Source organism: Numenius arquata, chromosome Z (assembly GCF_964106895.1).
Source record: "Numenius arquata chromosome Z, bNumArq3.hap1.1, whole genome shotgun sequence".
In the NCBI taxonomy this organism is placed as follows: Eukaryota; Metazoa; Chordata; class Aves; order Charadriiformes; family Scolopacidae; genus Numenius; species Numenius arquata.
In genome coordinates, this window is record NC_133616.1 from 14174512 (window position 1) to 14187810 (window position 13299).

A 13299-nucleotide genomic window follows, 5' to 3' on the forward strand; every position below is an offset into this window, starting at 1 on the left:
GAGTCACCATCTTGTCCCTGCTTTCTCTTCCTTCCCACAGCTGGCTGTGATCATAAGGAGACTTCTGTACTTAGCTAACATAGGATTTTCAGATTTTTTTTCCACCAGGAACAGAAGGTACTTATTGATCATTTCTTTGCTGCCCCTGTGGAGAAAAGAGAGTTTAAACCTTTGGGTGAAGTCGTAGTTTCATGGTTTGGCCCGGCTCTTAAGGCACCTGCCCTTTTCCTCGGGAGAAGATCACTCCCAGTACCAAGTTCTGCACTCCGGCCAATCCTGCAGGACAAGCTGATGCAGATGCTGAAGACTGCTGAAAACACACAGCCAGTTTTGTTCTCTGAGCCTACAGAAACTGTCAATTCTATCCTGATATATGTGTAATCCTGTAACAGGCTTTCTTTGAACCATATTTCTTGATGTTGGTCAAGATGCAGCTTCACTGAGAAACATGCAAATTCTTTTTCCAAACTATTACACTATTGGGTGACAGTAATTAACCACTGGAAATGAACACACTTGTGACTTCCACCAAAAATTCAAATTTCTTCACTACAAACATAAAAACTACTGCCATTGGGAAAGAGTCACCACAGCTGCATCTGTTCAGGCTACCACAACTAGTTGATGGCCACTGACCACATGGGAATGTTTTCTACACACGCCTGGGCACTGCTAGAAGAGCTCTGACACAACAGCATTATATAGATGGATGAACAGCAATGTTTTACATCACTAAGCACTTGTCCTTAATGTCTTATACTGGTGTCTGATCTTCCTAATAAGAGTCTGTATTTCATTTATTGGTGCCTATTTGTATCTCTTTCTTTCAAATATTCAAACTCTTTTAACATTTCTCTAAACTATTGTACAAGTAAGCTGGGTTTAAAATACAAGAGTAGTGCACATGCACATGAACATAGTGGCACACAGCAGTGCCAGTGCTCTGTGTCTGAATCACTTTACAGCAGAAACTAATAAACTCACTTTTATTAAACCAGTTTATCACAATTGTTAAGTTACAAAAATAATTTTATCCATAATGATGTTAAATATTAAATACAAAGGTAAAACAGTTGTGCAATGCTCTTACAATAGAATAAAATTTTTTGCACACTTGAGATGGGCAAAGTAGATGACCCAGAAGTTCTTGTTTAGGGCTGTTGGTCTGCACATACCAACAATATTTAGTTCTTGTTGACTTGAAGACATACGGAAAGCAAACTGCACTTTAAGGAACTGAATTTCATCTAGGCAAGACTGAAAGCAGTGAAGATTTATGTGCTGCTTAAGAAGAAAACCAATGCAAACCTCAATCCATTTAAAGTACATCAATGATTATTTTAAAAAATGAAACCAACCCAGCAACTGCTTGAAAGTGCACAGCAGATGAGAAATGCTGTTCACAAGTCTTCCACATCTGCTACCATTGCCTCAATTGCACTCCAGTCCAGTTTGCTGAGGATACTTCCCGTGCTCTCAGAAACACCATCAGTGTCAATCATGCCGAGAGGAGACAAACTCACGGGATGCAGTGCAGAGGCCTATTGGCAGAAAAGAAGATGAGTTGAATCATCACATATCATTCATGGAAAAGACCTCTGTGCAGCCAGTAGAAATGATCTCACCTTTTTCGAACATGTCCTAATCAAGGTACGTATCTGATTATTCTGCAACAAATTAAATTTATTTTCCTGTTTATGCACTTCCACTAGCATCTGCTGCCTGGACAGGCAACATGCCTACAGAGTTGTTATAAAAACCATTTATTTCCAAGGCTCACAAGAATGACTTTGCTTGTAAAGGCAAAATGTAGTTCTGTTGAATCACCATCATTTTTGTCTTTCTGCATCTATCCCACCCACATGTTTTGAATAGAGAACTACATTTTACATAAAGCAGAAGTAAACAAAGTGTTAAATGGCAGGTAGCAAATCATTCCTAGAATAAGCAGACATCCTACCTGAAACAAGGAGTCATGAGTATCTTGAAGTATCCTTTGGATATCATCAGGCACAGTCCAAGGACTTACTATGTCTCGATCAGCCTCTTGATCAACCTCTTCTGTCTGAACTGCAGCAGCAACATGTGGTGGCTTTTGTTTTGATGTTCTGCTGACTCTGTGCTCAGCAGCTGAGGAGAAAACAAGTTAACCACAGCACTGTAACATTTCTTGCTGTTTTCTTCTGAACGTCTTGAAACCTCTCCAAGAACAGAAGCTCTAAGTTCTCAGAACTCAAGCTGCGTGTAAACACATATAAGAGCAGCATGCCCTGTTATCTTGAACTGATGTGAGGTCATGGCACAAAAAATGCTGCTCATCCCTTCCAGCATCGCACTCTGAACTCTCCCCAGGGCAGAACAAGAAGGGGAGCAGGGCTATGCATGGTGCCTATAGCATCCGTGTCCTGCAGAACCACAGAATTCCCTGGGTTGGAAGGGACCTTTCAGATCATCTAGTCCAACCATCAACCTAACACTGACAAAACCCATCACTAAACCATATCTCTAAGCATTATGTCTACCTGTCTGCCAGGAACGGTGACCCAACTGTAGTGCAGTCCCAAAAAGGGACATTATTTGACAGAGGAATAAAACTGTATAAATTCTGGTTTTTGGCCTCTTAGAAGACATGGAACTTTAGTGAAACCCTTAGCAGTGATGAGATATACTGTAGGAACAGATAGAAGAAAGTGATGCGAAATCAGAGAAAGATCAACCTGTATTTAGTTTAAAAAGAGCTTGTATGGAAAGGAGGAGAATGACTTCCCACACGCACAGAGGTGAGTGATCGATTCAGGAAAAACGCCTGTCTGCTTACTATTGCTTCTGTCCCTTTCCTGCACTGCCAACTCAAATAAACTGACGTTTGACTAGCCACACAGGATCTCTATTATGCCACTAAGATAATTTTGGTGTAAGGGAAAATGGAATCAACCCATAGTATTTTCTAAATTTCAGACTGATTCTCTCCTCACTCTTTTTCTGTCTGATCAGAAATTCTGCACCTGTAATCAAGTCCTGAATCTGTCAAAGAATTTGGTAAGGAGGAAACATTTATGGGAGGAAACTTTTATGGATCTAGACCTACACAGATCGTCACAGGGAAAAATGATCACTAAAATCCAAAGTTTATTTTTAAAAAAAGTTCTCTCATAAACTTCTTCCACTCTAACCTAATGACAAAATAATATCTTAATTACAGTGCAGTACAGAGGGTTAACAAAGACAATTCCTACTTTAAGAGCTCAGGAAGTAAGCAGCACAGAAACGTAAGGGAGAGGCACAGTAATTGCGTACTGTACTGCTAACTAGCACCCTCTCTGTGGGTTTCTGGTGAAAGAAAGACTCAAGTCCTCTGTCTCTCATGACTTTGTAATGTCTGTTTCAAGAAATCAATGAAATCTAGCCCATTTGCTTCAGTAATCTTGGAACTGCCATCTGGCTAAAACCATTCAGGAGGTAAATAGAGGTGACTGGTTGAAATTTTTCACAAGTTTCTAATAAAAAGTGGTTTTATGCAGGGGAAAAAAATGAATATTTTTATTCTTCTAAGCTAATGATGTGTCTCAGGCCTGTGTTGCATAAATTCTGCCCTGCATGTATTTTGAAATGTGTTTCTCTGTGTCTTATTTTTCCCCTGTATTATGTGGCTGAACAGCACTATGTCATTGCTCTTTGTAACTTACACGGTCTTGAATTAATGGGACAGTTTGTAGCATTTCTCACTCTTCCTCTGGAAATACTTTTCCGTAGGAGCATACAGGCATTTCCTGGAAGGACAAAGAAAGCATTTCCCCTGTTAGGTGCAGCACATCAAAACTACTCACAAGATGCTTCAAATTTTCATCTATGAGCTTGCTTCCCAGATTACACAGTACTCTTGCTATGTCAAATTAAGCTACTTTGGATTTAGAAAGAGATGATAAGGAAAGGTAACTCTCATCATTTAACAGGCCAATTGCAAATGCACATACAAGGCACAGTTGCAAATGCCTCAGGACAGGAAACCTCCAGGACTGTAAGTCTGACTTTTGACACAGGTGTTAAAGCTCCTCCCTCCCAAAAATCTGGTAGTAACTTGAAGATCATCCTCAGTATGTGCCTTCATTATGAAAGTTCTGTTCTTACCCCTGGACTGTGTTAAACCAAGAGTTGGGGTGAAACGGTGTACTTTTTGTCCAAAGCTGGGTTTGGCAGCAATTCTGCTCCTTTCTGACAGAACAGGACTTTTCAGATGCTCTCTACAAGAAAAAAAAAAAAAAACCACAAGAAAGCTCAAATACTTACCACTGTTTACCATGTACCGTTCTTCCACACAACTTAAACATAACAGGGCTTATTCAGGCAAGACAAAAAGGCCACAGAAATCACCTTCAGCCCACTTATCTGAGGATCAGCATCACACGCTACTTGTGGGGCCAACAAGCCTCACCAGAATCAAAACTGCTGGTAACCACAGTGAATAAATATCAAATTGGCTTTATAAACAGACAGTTTAGGTGCAAAAAAACTTTATTAGTTAGAAGTTACTGTCATTCCTAAGGTGGCTTTGTGCATGACATTCCTTAGCACTTCTGATTCTGGCAGGGCTGATATGCTTAAACTGCCCTTGGACACTACCAGCAGACTCTGTACAGCACTTGACTACGTTCAGGGTAATGCTTTATCCTGGAACTTTACCTACTAAAAAGAGATGCAGAAATACTTAAGTCTGGAAGTTACAGGATTGTCTGAAGTACACAGTTCCTCCTGTTATTGTGGAAAACATAAAATTCTATGTAAAAGAAGAAAAAGTATTCTGCAATATACACCTGGATTACATACACATGTGATATTAATGGCATCAAGTAGAATAAATTTACAGATTTATAATACTCAAATACCATCATCTCTTCAAAAAGCCATAAGCATTGAAGTGCAAAAGAAAGAAAAAGTAAAATCTTAGGTAATGAAAAAAATTAGAAAGGAAGGGAGTAAATCTAGAGTTTCCTGAGCTGTAATTTAAGTAGCCTATATGCATGTACAGTAGTATTTTTATTTCTTTCTTACTTGTTACTAGACGCTCTTCAGACCATTAACTATGGTGCAGGCTATAGCCCTGTAGAACTGCTGTTGAATGGAATGGGTTAGGACATTGATTACAGCTCTGACTCTAGAGCTGGCTTATTCTGGGCTCTGAAAGGCATTTTTCAGGCTCCCTCTAAGATTTGTGCTTGTGGGTGTAAGAAGACTAGTACAAGAATTGGTACTGGTACAAGTCCTCTGAACCAGACAAAGTGTATATTTGATTCTGCCAGAATATAAAGCTAATCCTATTCCAGCTAGGTACAGACTGCAGGCAAATTTGAAGCATGGTAAAGACACCAATATATCAGAGCAGGGTTAATGCTTAAAGTTGTTACCCTTTAGCAGATGCCATATGCCTTTTTCTGTACTCTTGAGGTGATCTTGACCTGGACAATGGTCTATGTTCATCTGCAGGTAAAACCACTGTTTCGGACAACATTTCATTCATCAGAGAAAGTGCTTGTGATATTCTTATACTGTGATGTTCAGATAACAGGGCTCTATGAAGAAATAATATTACATATTAACTCATGGTATCACTCATTTGATTGCTGCTGGCTTGTGAACCTTGTAAGACTACATGATAACCAGAACAGACGACTACAGTTTTGCAACTTCAGAGAAGATATACTAACCCTTTTAAGATCATTAGTAAAAAGCTAAAACATTTATTAACAACAGGTTTAACAGAACAAATGAGTCAATATTAGAGGGGGGAAAAAAAAAAAACCAAAAAAAATGGTATTTGGAAAGTGAAAGATACAGTGAAACAATGAAACACGTTCAGTTTTTTTTAAATGGTAAAGCAAAGATGATTTGTGTATGTTTTTGGTTGAAATGCCATTCATATCTGAAGTTTCATAGACAAGACAGTTAAAACTACCACTTCCTTAAGACTGGAAGATTAATACATAAATAAGAATACCACAAGTTACATCTATAAGTAACTTTTTTATAGCAACTTACTTGTCTTTTTCTTCTTTTGTCTTCTGGAAGAATTTAATATCCTTTGAAGTAAGACCACAATGCTGTGCAAGAAAGTATAATAATCATTAGTTTATTCTGTATTGTGGTCTCATTCCAATTTCTCACTCACAATATGTAGACCCATTTGACTTGAAAGGTACTGTTTAAGACACTCTCCAGAATGAAAAACAATAAGTAAGCATATGGCCCTACCAAGAAATTCAGTTAAGATCGTCTCTACAAACTTCCAGGCTCTAAAAATATACTGAAAGCTTGCAGTTACACCTTCCATAGCTCATATGCTTAAAATATTAACATTCTTAAGGAGATGTTTTCACTGTTAAGCTCAAATTTTCAAATGGCCTCACCTTCACTTTCCTAAAAATCAGTGACATTCCTAACAATAACTAATTTAAAAAACAGGGCAAGGCTGCACTTTGACCTGTGTTTGCTAGGGCACGATTTGAATTTTTTAAAACTTTCTTCTGAAAAAAAACCCACCAACAAACCGTAAACCAAAAGCTGAGAATCCCTCCCCATCTAATGATTTCAGGAGAAAAGCCTACAACAAAAGCGTCAGGTATGTATTTATGGGTTGGCAACACAGGAGAGGGAGAAGCAGCAGCTATTTTTCCTGAATCACTTCCCTCTACACATGCACAAAAGCGCAGCCGGGTTCAACTCCGAAAGACTGTTTAAAACCAGAGGAAATACTGTATTTCATGGATGAAATCTGTTACCTGTTCTAAAAGTGAATACAATCGAATTACTTAGTAACAGGAAACGTCTGTGTTTTATATGTTTGCTTCTTGGGAGTTAAAACCAGTAGAGCTTGAACATGAAAAAATTTCAACTGATCAGTAAAAAGTACAGGGATATATTAGCTGTTTCTGGGTCTCATCTCCTGTAACCCTGGAGCTTCCCCTGACTCAGCAGTGTCTTTTCAGGTCCTGAAGGTTTTCAGGTGACAAATGCATATTTTAAGACTTAATACTGGTTAGGAAATAATTTCTGAACTACTTTTTTACCTTTTTTTCCCTTCAGTTATCTCCAGCACACTGCAGATCATAAAAGACAGATGTATCAGGCCATAAACATGTTTTTACTAATTAAACTTAAAATTAAAAAAAATGCTGGGAGGGACGGGATTGTTTGCTGAGCCTGTATTGACACCAGCCTTCAACAAAAATATTCATCAGAGACTTGAGATATGTGCCATATTCTAACATCTCTGCCAACTGTCTGTAATTGCATACACTTCTCTGTGTGTGAATGACAAGGATGGCTGCCCTCAGTATCCTGCTGCGTTCGTAGAGGATGCTGGCATCTGAACTCTGCTTTTTAAACTCATTGGGGGTTTTCAAGGTGTGTGTGGGAAGATGAAACAAGATGTAAACACAACTTTACAACTTCTGTAGTCATCACTCTCTGAATGTTAGATGTGTATCCATTACACTCAGGTGACTGTACTTCCTGAATCTAGAGCTGAGGGAGAGGTCATAATTGCCACCTGCAGCCAATTGCCATTACTGCAGCCTGTGAAGAACACTAGTATATTTGCTTACTGATCACTCCTGACACAATTATGGCCAGTTCCGATAAAATAAAATATATAAAACCCCAACGTTAAAATAGGAAAAAAAATCACCAATAGCCTTTACATTATCTAACCTGGACAATCAACACTTGTACAATACATAGTAATATTTTTTTTTTTTGTGTGGTTGGACTTGATCTCAAAGGTCCCTTCCAACCAAGAAGATTCTGTGATTCTGTGATAACAGCTACTTCTTCAAGATGCCCTTACCACATTCTTTCTTGGATTGAATGGATTTCTCTCTTTCTGTCTTTGTTCATCCAGTTTCTTCAAATATTCTCTCATTCTTTCCTTTTGCTTTCTTTTCATCCATGCTTGTATCTCTCTCTTCTCCTTTTCTGTTTTTTGAGAATGTCCAGCAACAGAATCATGAGCCCTGAGAGCAGATGTAAATGGGGAATAATCTAGCACATCCTTTAAAATGCAAACAATGGCAGCTACACATGATATAATAAAAATAATGCAATCCCTTTAAAACTCTGACTCAGATGAAAGTGTAAGTAACGAACAATGGGGAAATCTTCTTCTGCAAAATTTTACTTCATAAAATCCTGGCACACAAGTAATTTCCAAGAAGTTTCCTAAAATATTTCTTCTATTTGTCAACTACATTCAGATAATAGGGCCAAAACTTTAAATGTGGGCAATCTGCTATGGTCTTTATAGGATAACTGGCACAGAAAAAACTGGAAGGCATTTTGCTTTGATCTTTCATTTTCAAGCGTGTATGGTATAAGTACCTACGAAAAGAAAAAAAGACCAATGAGATTCTATCATCCTTTTAGTTCCCTCTCCTCAACCTATGAGCTCCTTCACAAATCTATCTATACAAAGTAATTTTAAAAACACTTAACTTATAATACTAACAACAGAAAATCACAGCCAATAAGAAATGCTAATGTAACTTCATCCTCAAATTTCTTCAGAAATATTTACTATTTCACCTTGCAATAGTCTTTAAAGTAAGCATCTGGGTAAGAAATACTTTCTTCACTGTAAAACTAAAAGCACTGACCTAAAATTTAAATGTGAGCTTTTCCAAGAGAAGTGTTTCAATTTTAAATGGCTCGTTTTTCACAGCCCATTTTGAAACTTCTCTCATTTTCAAGACTGGCAGGCACTAATAATTCCAGAATCAACAGAAGATACGTGTGTAGTAAAGTAAGATTATCTCTTGTAGCTGCAGTTCAACAGAAAGCTTATTGACTGAAGTTTTAAAGCCTTCAAAGGATTAGAAGAACTTTGACACATTTGAAAGTGATTTACTTTATGGCAAAGGGAAGTGTTATTATCAGAAGTATTCACAGTTATATGTGAGAATAACTATGTGAAATTGAGTTGTTTTGAGGTCTTTGGTCAAGTTGGATTAAATACTACTTGAATATATTTCTGAAATTTTCAGTAATTTTGAAAATATTCACATAATTGCACAAAACAGACCAGGTAAAGACATTTATATGTTGATGTAGTCACTAGTAATGTGTTTGGAATTCTCAAAGGATCACAAGGATGTTATGATCTGTGCGCAGATTTATGTTTGAAGCTCTTGAGTGCCTTTTACAATTTGAATAAATGTTAGAACAAGTAAACCAGAGCACTACACTCTACTTTAATGAGTCACTGGAACATCCTGAAACAGGTATCTTAAATTGGTGTGAAGCATTTCACCAAGCCAACTGATTGTCTGACATCCTGAACAGCTGTATTTTTGCCTTGTAATCAACTGGTATTACAAACAGAAGTAGGAAACAGCTGTAATTTCAAGGTATCTCAGGAAAGAGCACAGCTGATTTTATAACTGACAGTCATGAAGGTGTAGAAAGCCCCAGCAGGGAGGAGAGCATGACAAGCTGGAGTCTGTGGCTGAAAGCTTCTGAAGCTGTTTTGTCACTGACAGGAAATTTCAGTTGCCTTTCAGAACTCCTTTAGATGGTTTCAGTCCCCTTGGTTGAACTGAATATGTGTATATAGACTTGTGCTCCAGCCTATACCTGGCACAAGAAGAAACAAGCAAGTAGGAAAGAAAGAATTTTAAAACCAAAATAATAAAAAAACCAATTAGCACATTTGACAATAATGGCCAGTAAACTATTGGCTATTAAACAGTTCTAATACTAGTCCCATTCACATCAACTCAGATGACATGCTCTCTTCCATTGTTTATGGGGTGTGAACTATGAGAAGAATAACCAGGTTAAAACGATTTAGCTAACACATAATAAAAAACATCCACGGTATTACCTAGAGATTTTCTTAGCTTGTATTTTTGTTAAGCCCAGCTCCGACAGAGCGACATCACCTCCTGCTACAAGATCACTAATGATGTCAGTAACACCACTCAGACCAGTAATTTGCAGGGGATCTTCTAAAGAGCTTAAAGTTAGACAGGGGGAAAAAAAAAAGTTACTAATTTAAAGCAGAACATGCCTGTAAGAACTAAATCCTTCCTTTTATGCTTAAAACAAGAAAATTCAGGTTGTTTTACCAAAAGCCTTTGGACTGAATTTTCTTTCCCCTACATCTCAGTGTGCTAGTGCACACAAGCAATACCTGGATAATGTGCGTAGATGCACTGTCTTAAAAAAGCTACTAGCCATCACCTTAGCTTTGCTGCCACCACATACACTTTACCCAACTTTGTAGGTCCCCAGTGTGAATGGGACAGAATGAGCGAGACTGACAAACACTGAGGGTATTGCAGCAAAGAGGGCTTGAATAAACCATCCAGAAATACAGCCCCATCCCCAGCTGAAGTGCCTGAGCTCCACTGGGGTGCATTTGGTTGGCCCAGAGGAGGCTGAGCCTGGCAGCCCAGAAGGCCAGGAGCACCCACACGGGTTGTACTGCTGCCCATGCAGAGCTAAGGCTGTGGGATACTACCAGTTTCAGGAACACCAACTCTCAACGACCTTCTGAGCAAGAATCAGTGTGAGAGAGAGAAAAGTTTTACCTAAATTCCGCCCATTTCTTTCCTCTCTTTTAATCAGTTGCTCTCAAAAAATCTCATGTAGTTTATGATTACAAGCTGCAGTTGCTTCAAGTTATTCCTTTGGGTAAAAATCACCATCTGCTAAAGTTTATTGCCTCACACCCATCCTCAAGGTTATATAATCACTTCCTAACCTACTTCAGTCACAAAGCAGTTTCGCTTAAAACGCGTTAAGAAGAAACTTAACCATTCAGTTTAATGTTATGCTTCAAGCGAAACAATACAGGGTGGGTAACTGAGCAGAATGACCAGGAAGAAAGGGAAGCCAGCTACTCTTTTCTACTGCACAGCTGGATCCACAAGACTAACAGCAGCTAATAGTAAAAAACATGTATGTCAGACCATTTTATTTAGTGCATAAGATCATTCCAGCTCTGAAATCTTCAGTCTGTTGTTTTACACTGTTCATATGGTAACACTTCAAAATCTTTCTGGTCATAGCTGGCATCAGTAGATGACTACTAGCAGCAACTACAAGTACTCGTTTGAAAACAGTGTTTTGCAAATAGAAGAAATAACAAATGCACATAGACAACAGCACCTTCTACATTAACAGCTCTGTTACTTTTAACTAGAAAGCAACTTTGGATGCTTCTGCAGCTTTTGCATAAAGTAAATCTAACAGGCACTACTAAAATCAGAGTAAATGCCAGAAATTTACTAATAAAAAAGGCTTCAATTCAGTTTGAAAACAAATGCCTAGATTTTCATGTAAGTGACAGTTCCATCTTGACAGTCCCCTTTTTGGTATGAATTTAAACTGAACAAATTTTCAATAAAACTAATGTCAAAATACATACCTATCGCATAGGTCTCCACATACATGAATGCCTGAAACAGAAACAGTCTTTGTTAATAAAAGCCTTGCACTTGTACATAAACTAAAAATTACACATGTTAAACAGCCTGTGGGATAAAATACAGAAATACATAAACCTGAATACGTTGACACTAAAAATAAATCAATGTTGTACATAGGCTTAATGACTTGTTAGAGAGCATGTCATTGACTGCCAGGTCAATACAGAATTTTCAGAGAAATTATTTAACAGGTCCTTGACTGACATTGATAGTTTTGCTAAGAAGAGGAGATCACGGTTGTCAGCCTTCTGCCATGATCAGACTAAGCTTATCAGTTCCAACTAACTGGAAATTATCTCTTCCAATTAACTATACAGCATTTTATGGAAAATTAACAGTTACCACTTACTTGAAGAAGCCAGGCTATGAACTCCTGGAATTCAGGAAATGTGGCTAAAGAGCAGTATGGCTGTCTTGGAATGAAGAGCACTATTACCCTCCCTAAGCTAAACTGTACTCTCAAGAAATTATAGTTGCAATTTAGTATCACCTACAGTTTTCTTAGCTTGCAAGTAACAAGTTTATACTTAAAACTGTAAGTGTATTACTGTTTATAAAATTTATCTGGATGTGCATGCCATTTAAGATTCATTTCTGCTGTATGCAGATACTGGAATCACATCTTAACACCTTTTAAGATAGATTACTGCAAATGTGACTGTCAAATGCATGTTCACCCATACAAAGTATGTATCGTTTTTAGAAGCTTGAATACAAGCAATGCAGGCAATATGCAGACACTCTGCCTTTTTAAGCACAGACAACAGGTTGCTTGCATAGTTATTTTTCCTCCTCCTTTTAATGCTACTGCTGTCTTCATAATTGCAAAAATCAATTTACTATCAGTTTGCAAAATGAAATGAGACCTCATAAAATAATGTTTTAGGACACAGCCAGTAGTTGCTGCATAATGATATAAACCAATTTATTTTGCTGCTGTGGATTGGATATAATTAAGATCTCACCTCTCTAGAACACAGGAGGATAACAGAGATGATAAAGACAGCTTTGGGAGGAAGCTATTCTGTGGCACTGTGCCTATTTATGTTCATGTAACTAAATCATAACAAACCAACACAGTGATGGGTTTCAGAAATAGACCCAAATAATGGTGAATTTGATTGCAAGTATAATTCACTGCTGAACTGTTTTCAAAGCCTAGTGACACTGTTCCATCTTGTTATCAATGCACATTCATGAAGCCATTCTAAATAAAGCAATCCAGAAAGACTGATAACTGACTTTTATGAGCTCACTGGCATTACATAACATTCTGTATAACAGCAATGAGAAAGCATTACACCAGGAAAAAATGGTTCACTTATTTTTAAAAGGAAAAAAGGGGAAAATAAACATTAAAGATTATACCAGAAGATGACTTTGTGCCTCTGGGAAAGTTAGAAGCAGAGCCTGCAGAGGCAGGAGAGTGTACTTCCAGTGTAGTATAACTGGGTACAGGGTATTCCTCCTTTTCATCATCTATAACATCTTCAAAAATCATGCCCCTCAAATAGTGTTCTGATTCTATGAAAAAATAATAAATATAGTAATTAGTGTAGACCAATGAAAAAAAGCCCACAATGCAAAAACTATCACTCATACCTATTTGTTAGTGGCATATTTAGTTTATCTGTCAAGCCTAGAACAACCTGAACCTAGTTGTGCCTCCCTATGAAAGGACACTACCAGAGCTGTGCTGTATGTACCAGTCTTGTACAGGTGAGTAAAAAGTATAAAATATGAGTTACTCTGTGTGAGGCTAATGGACATCTTAAATATTGTTTTATGCATAAATACAGACATAGCCATGATTTGGTTC

At 37.8% G+C, this 13299-nt stretch overlaps 1 protein-coding gene across 1 annotated transcript in view; it reads right to left on the reverse strand.

Moving 5' to 3' along the window:
• Positions 1 to 1400: 1400 nt before the first annotated feature.
• Positions 1401 to 13299, reverse strand: part of CPLANE1 (ciliogenesis and planar polarity effector complex subunit 1) — a 60692-nt gene continuing 48793 nt past the window's right edge. Inside the window, exons 43-52 of the mRNA XM_074165834.1 lie at positions 12849 to 12998; positions 11420 to 11450; positions 9872 to 10003; positions 7841 to 8006; positions 6034 to 6095; positions 5403 to 5567; positions 4129 to 4241; positions 3687 to 3770; positions 1961 to 2130; positions 1401 to 1541 (exon numbers count right to left, since the gene is read on the reverse strand). Of these exons, the coding sequence (XP_074021935.1) occupies positions 1401 to 1541; positions 1961 to 2130; positions 3687 to 3770; positions 4129 to 4241; positions 5403 to 5567; positions 6034 to 6095; positions 7841 to 8006; positions 9872 to 10003; positions 11420 to 11450; positions 12849 to 12998 (1214 nt within the window). The remainder of the gene's footprint in view (positions 1542 to 1960; positions 2131 to 3686; positions 3771 to 4128; positions 4242 to 5402; positions 5568 to 6033; positions 6096 to 7840; positions 8007 to 9871; positions 10004 to 11419; positions 11451 to 12848; positions 12999 to 13299) is intronic.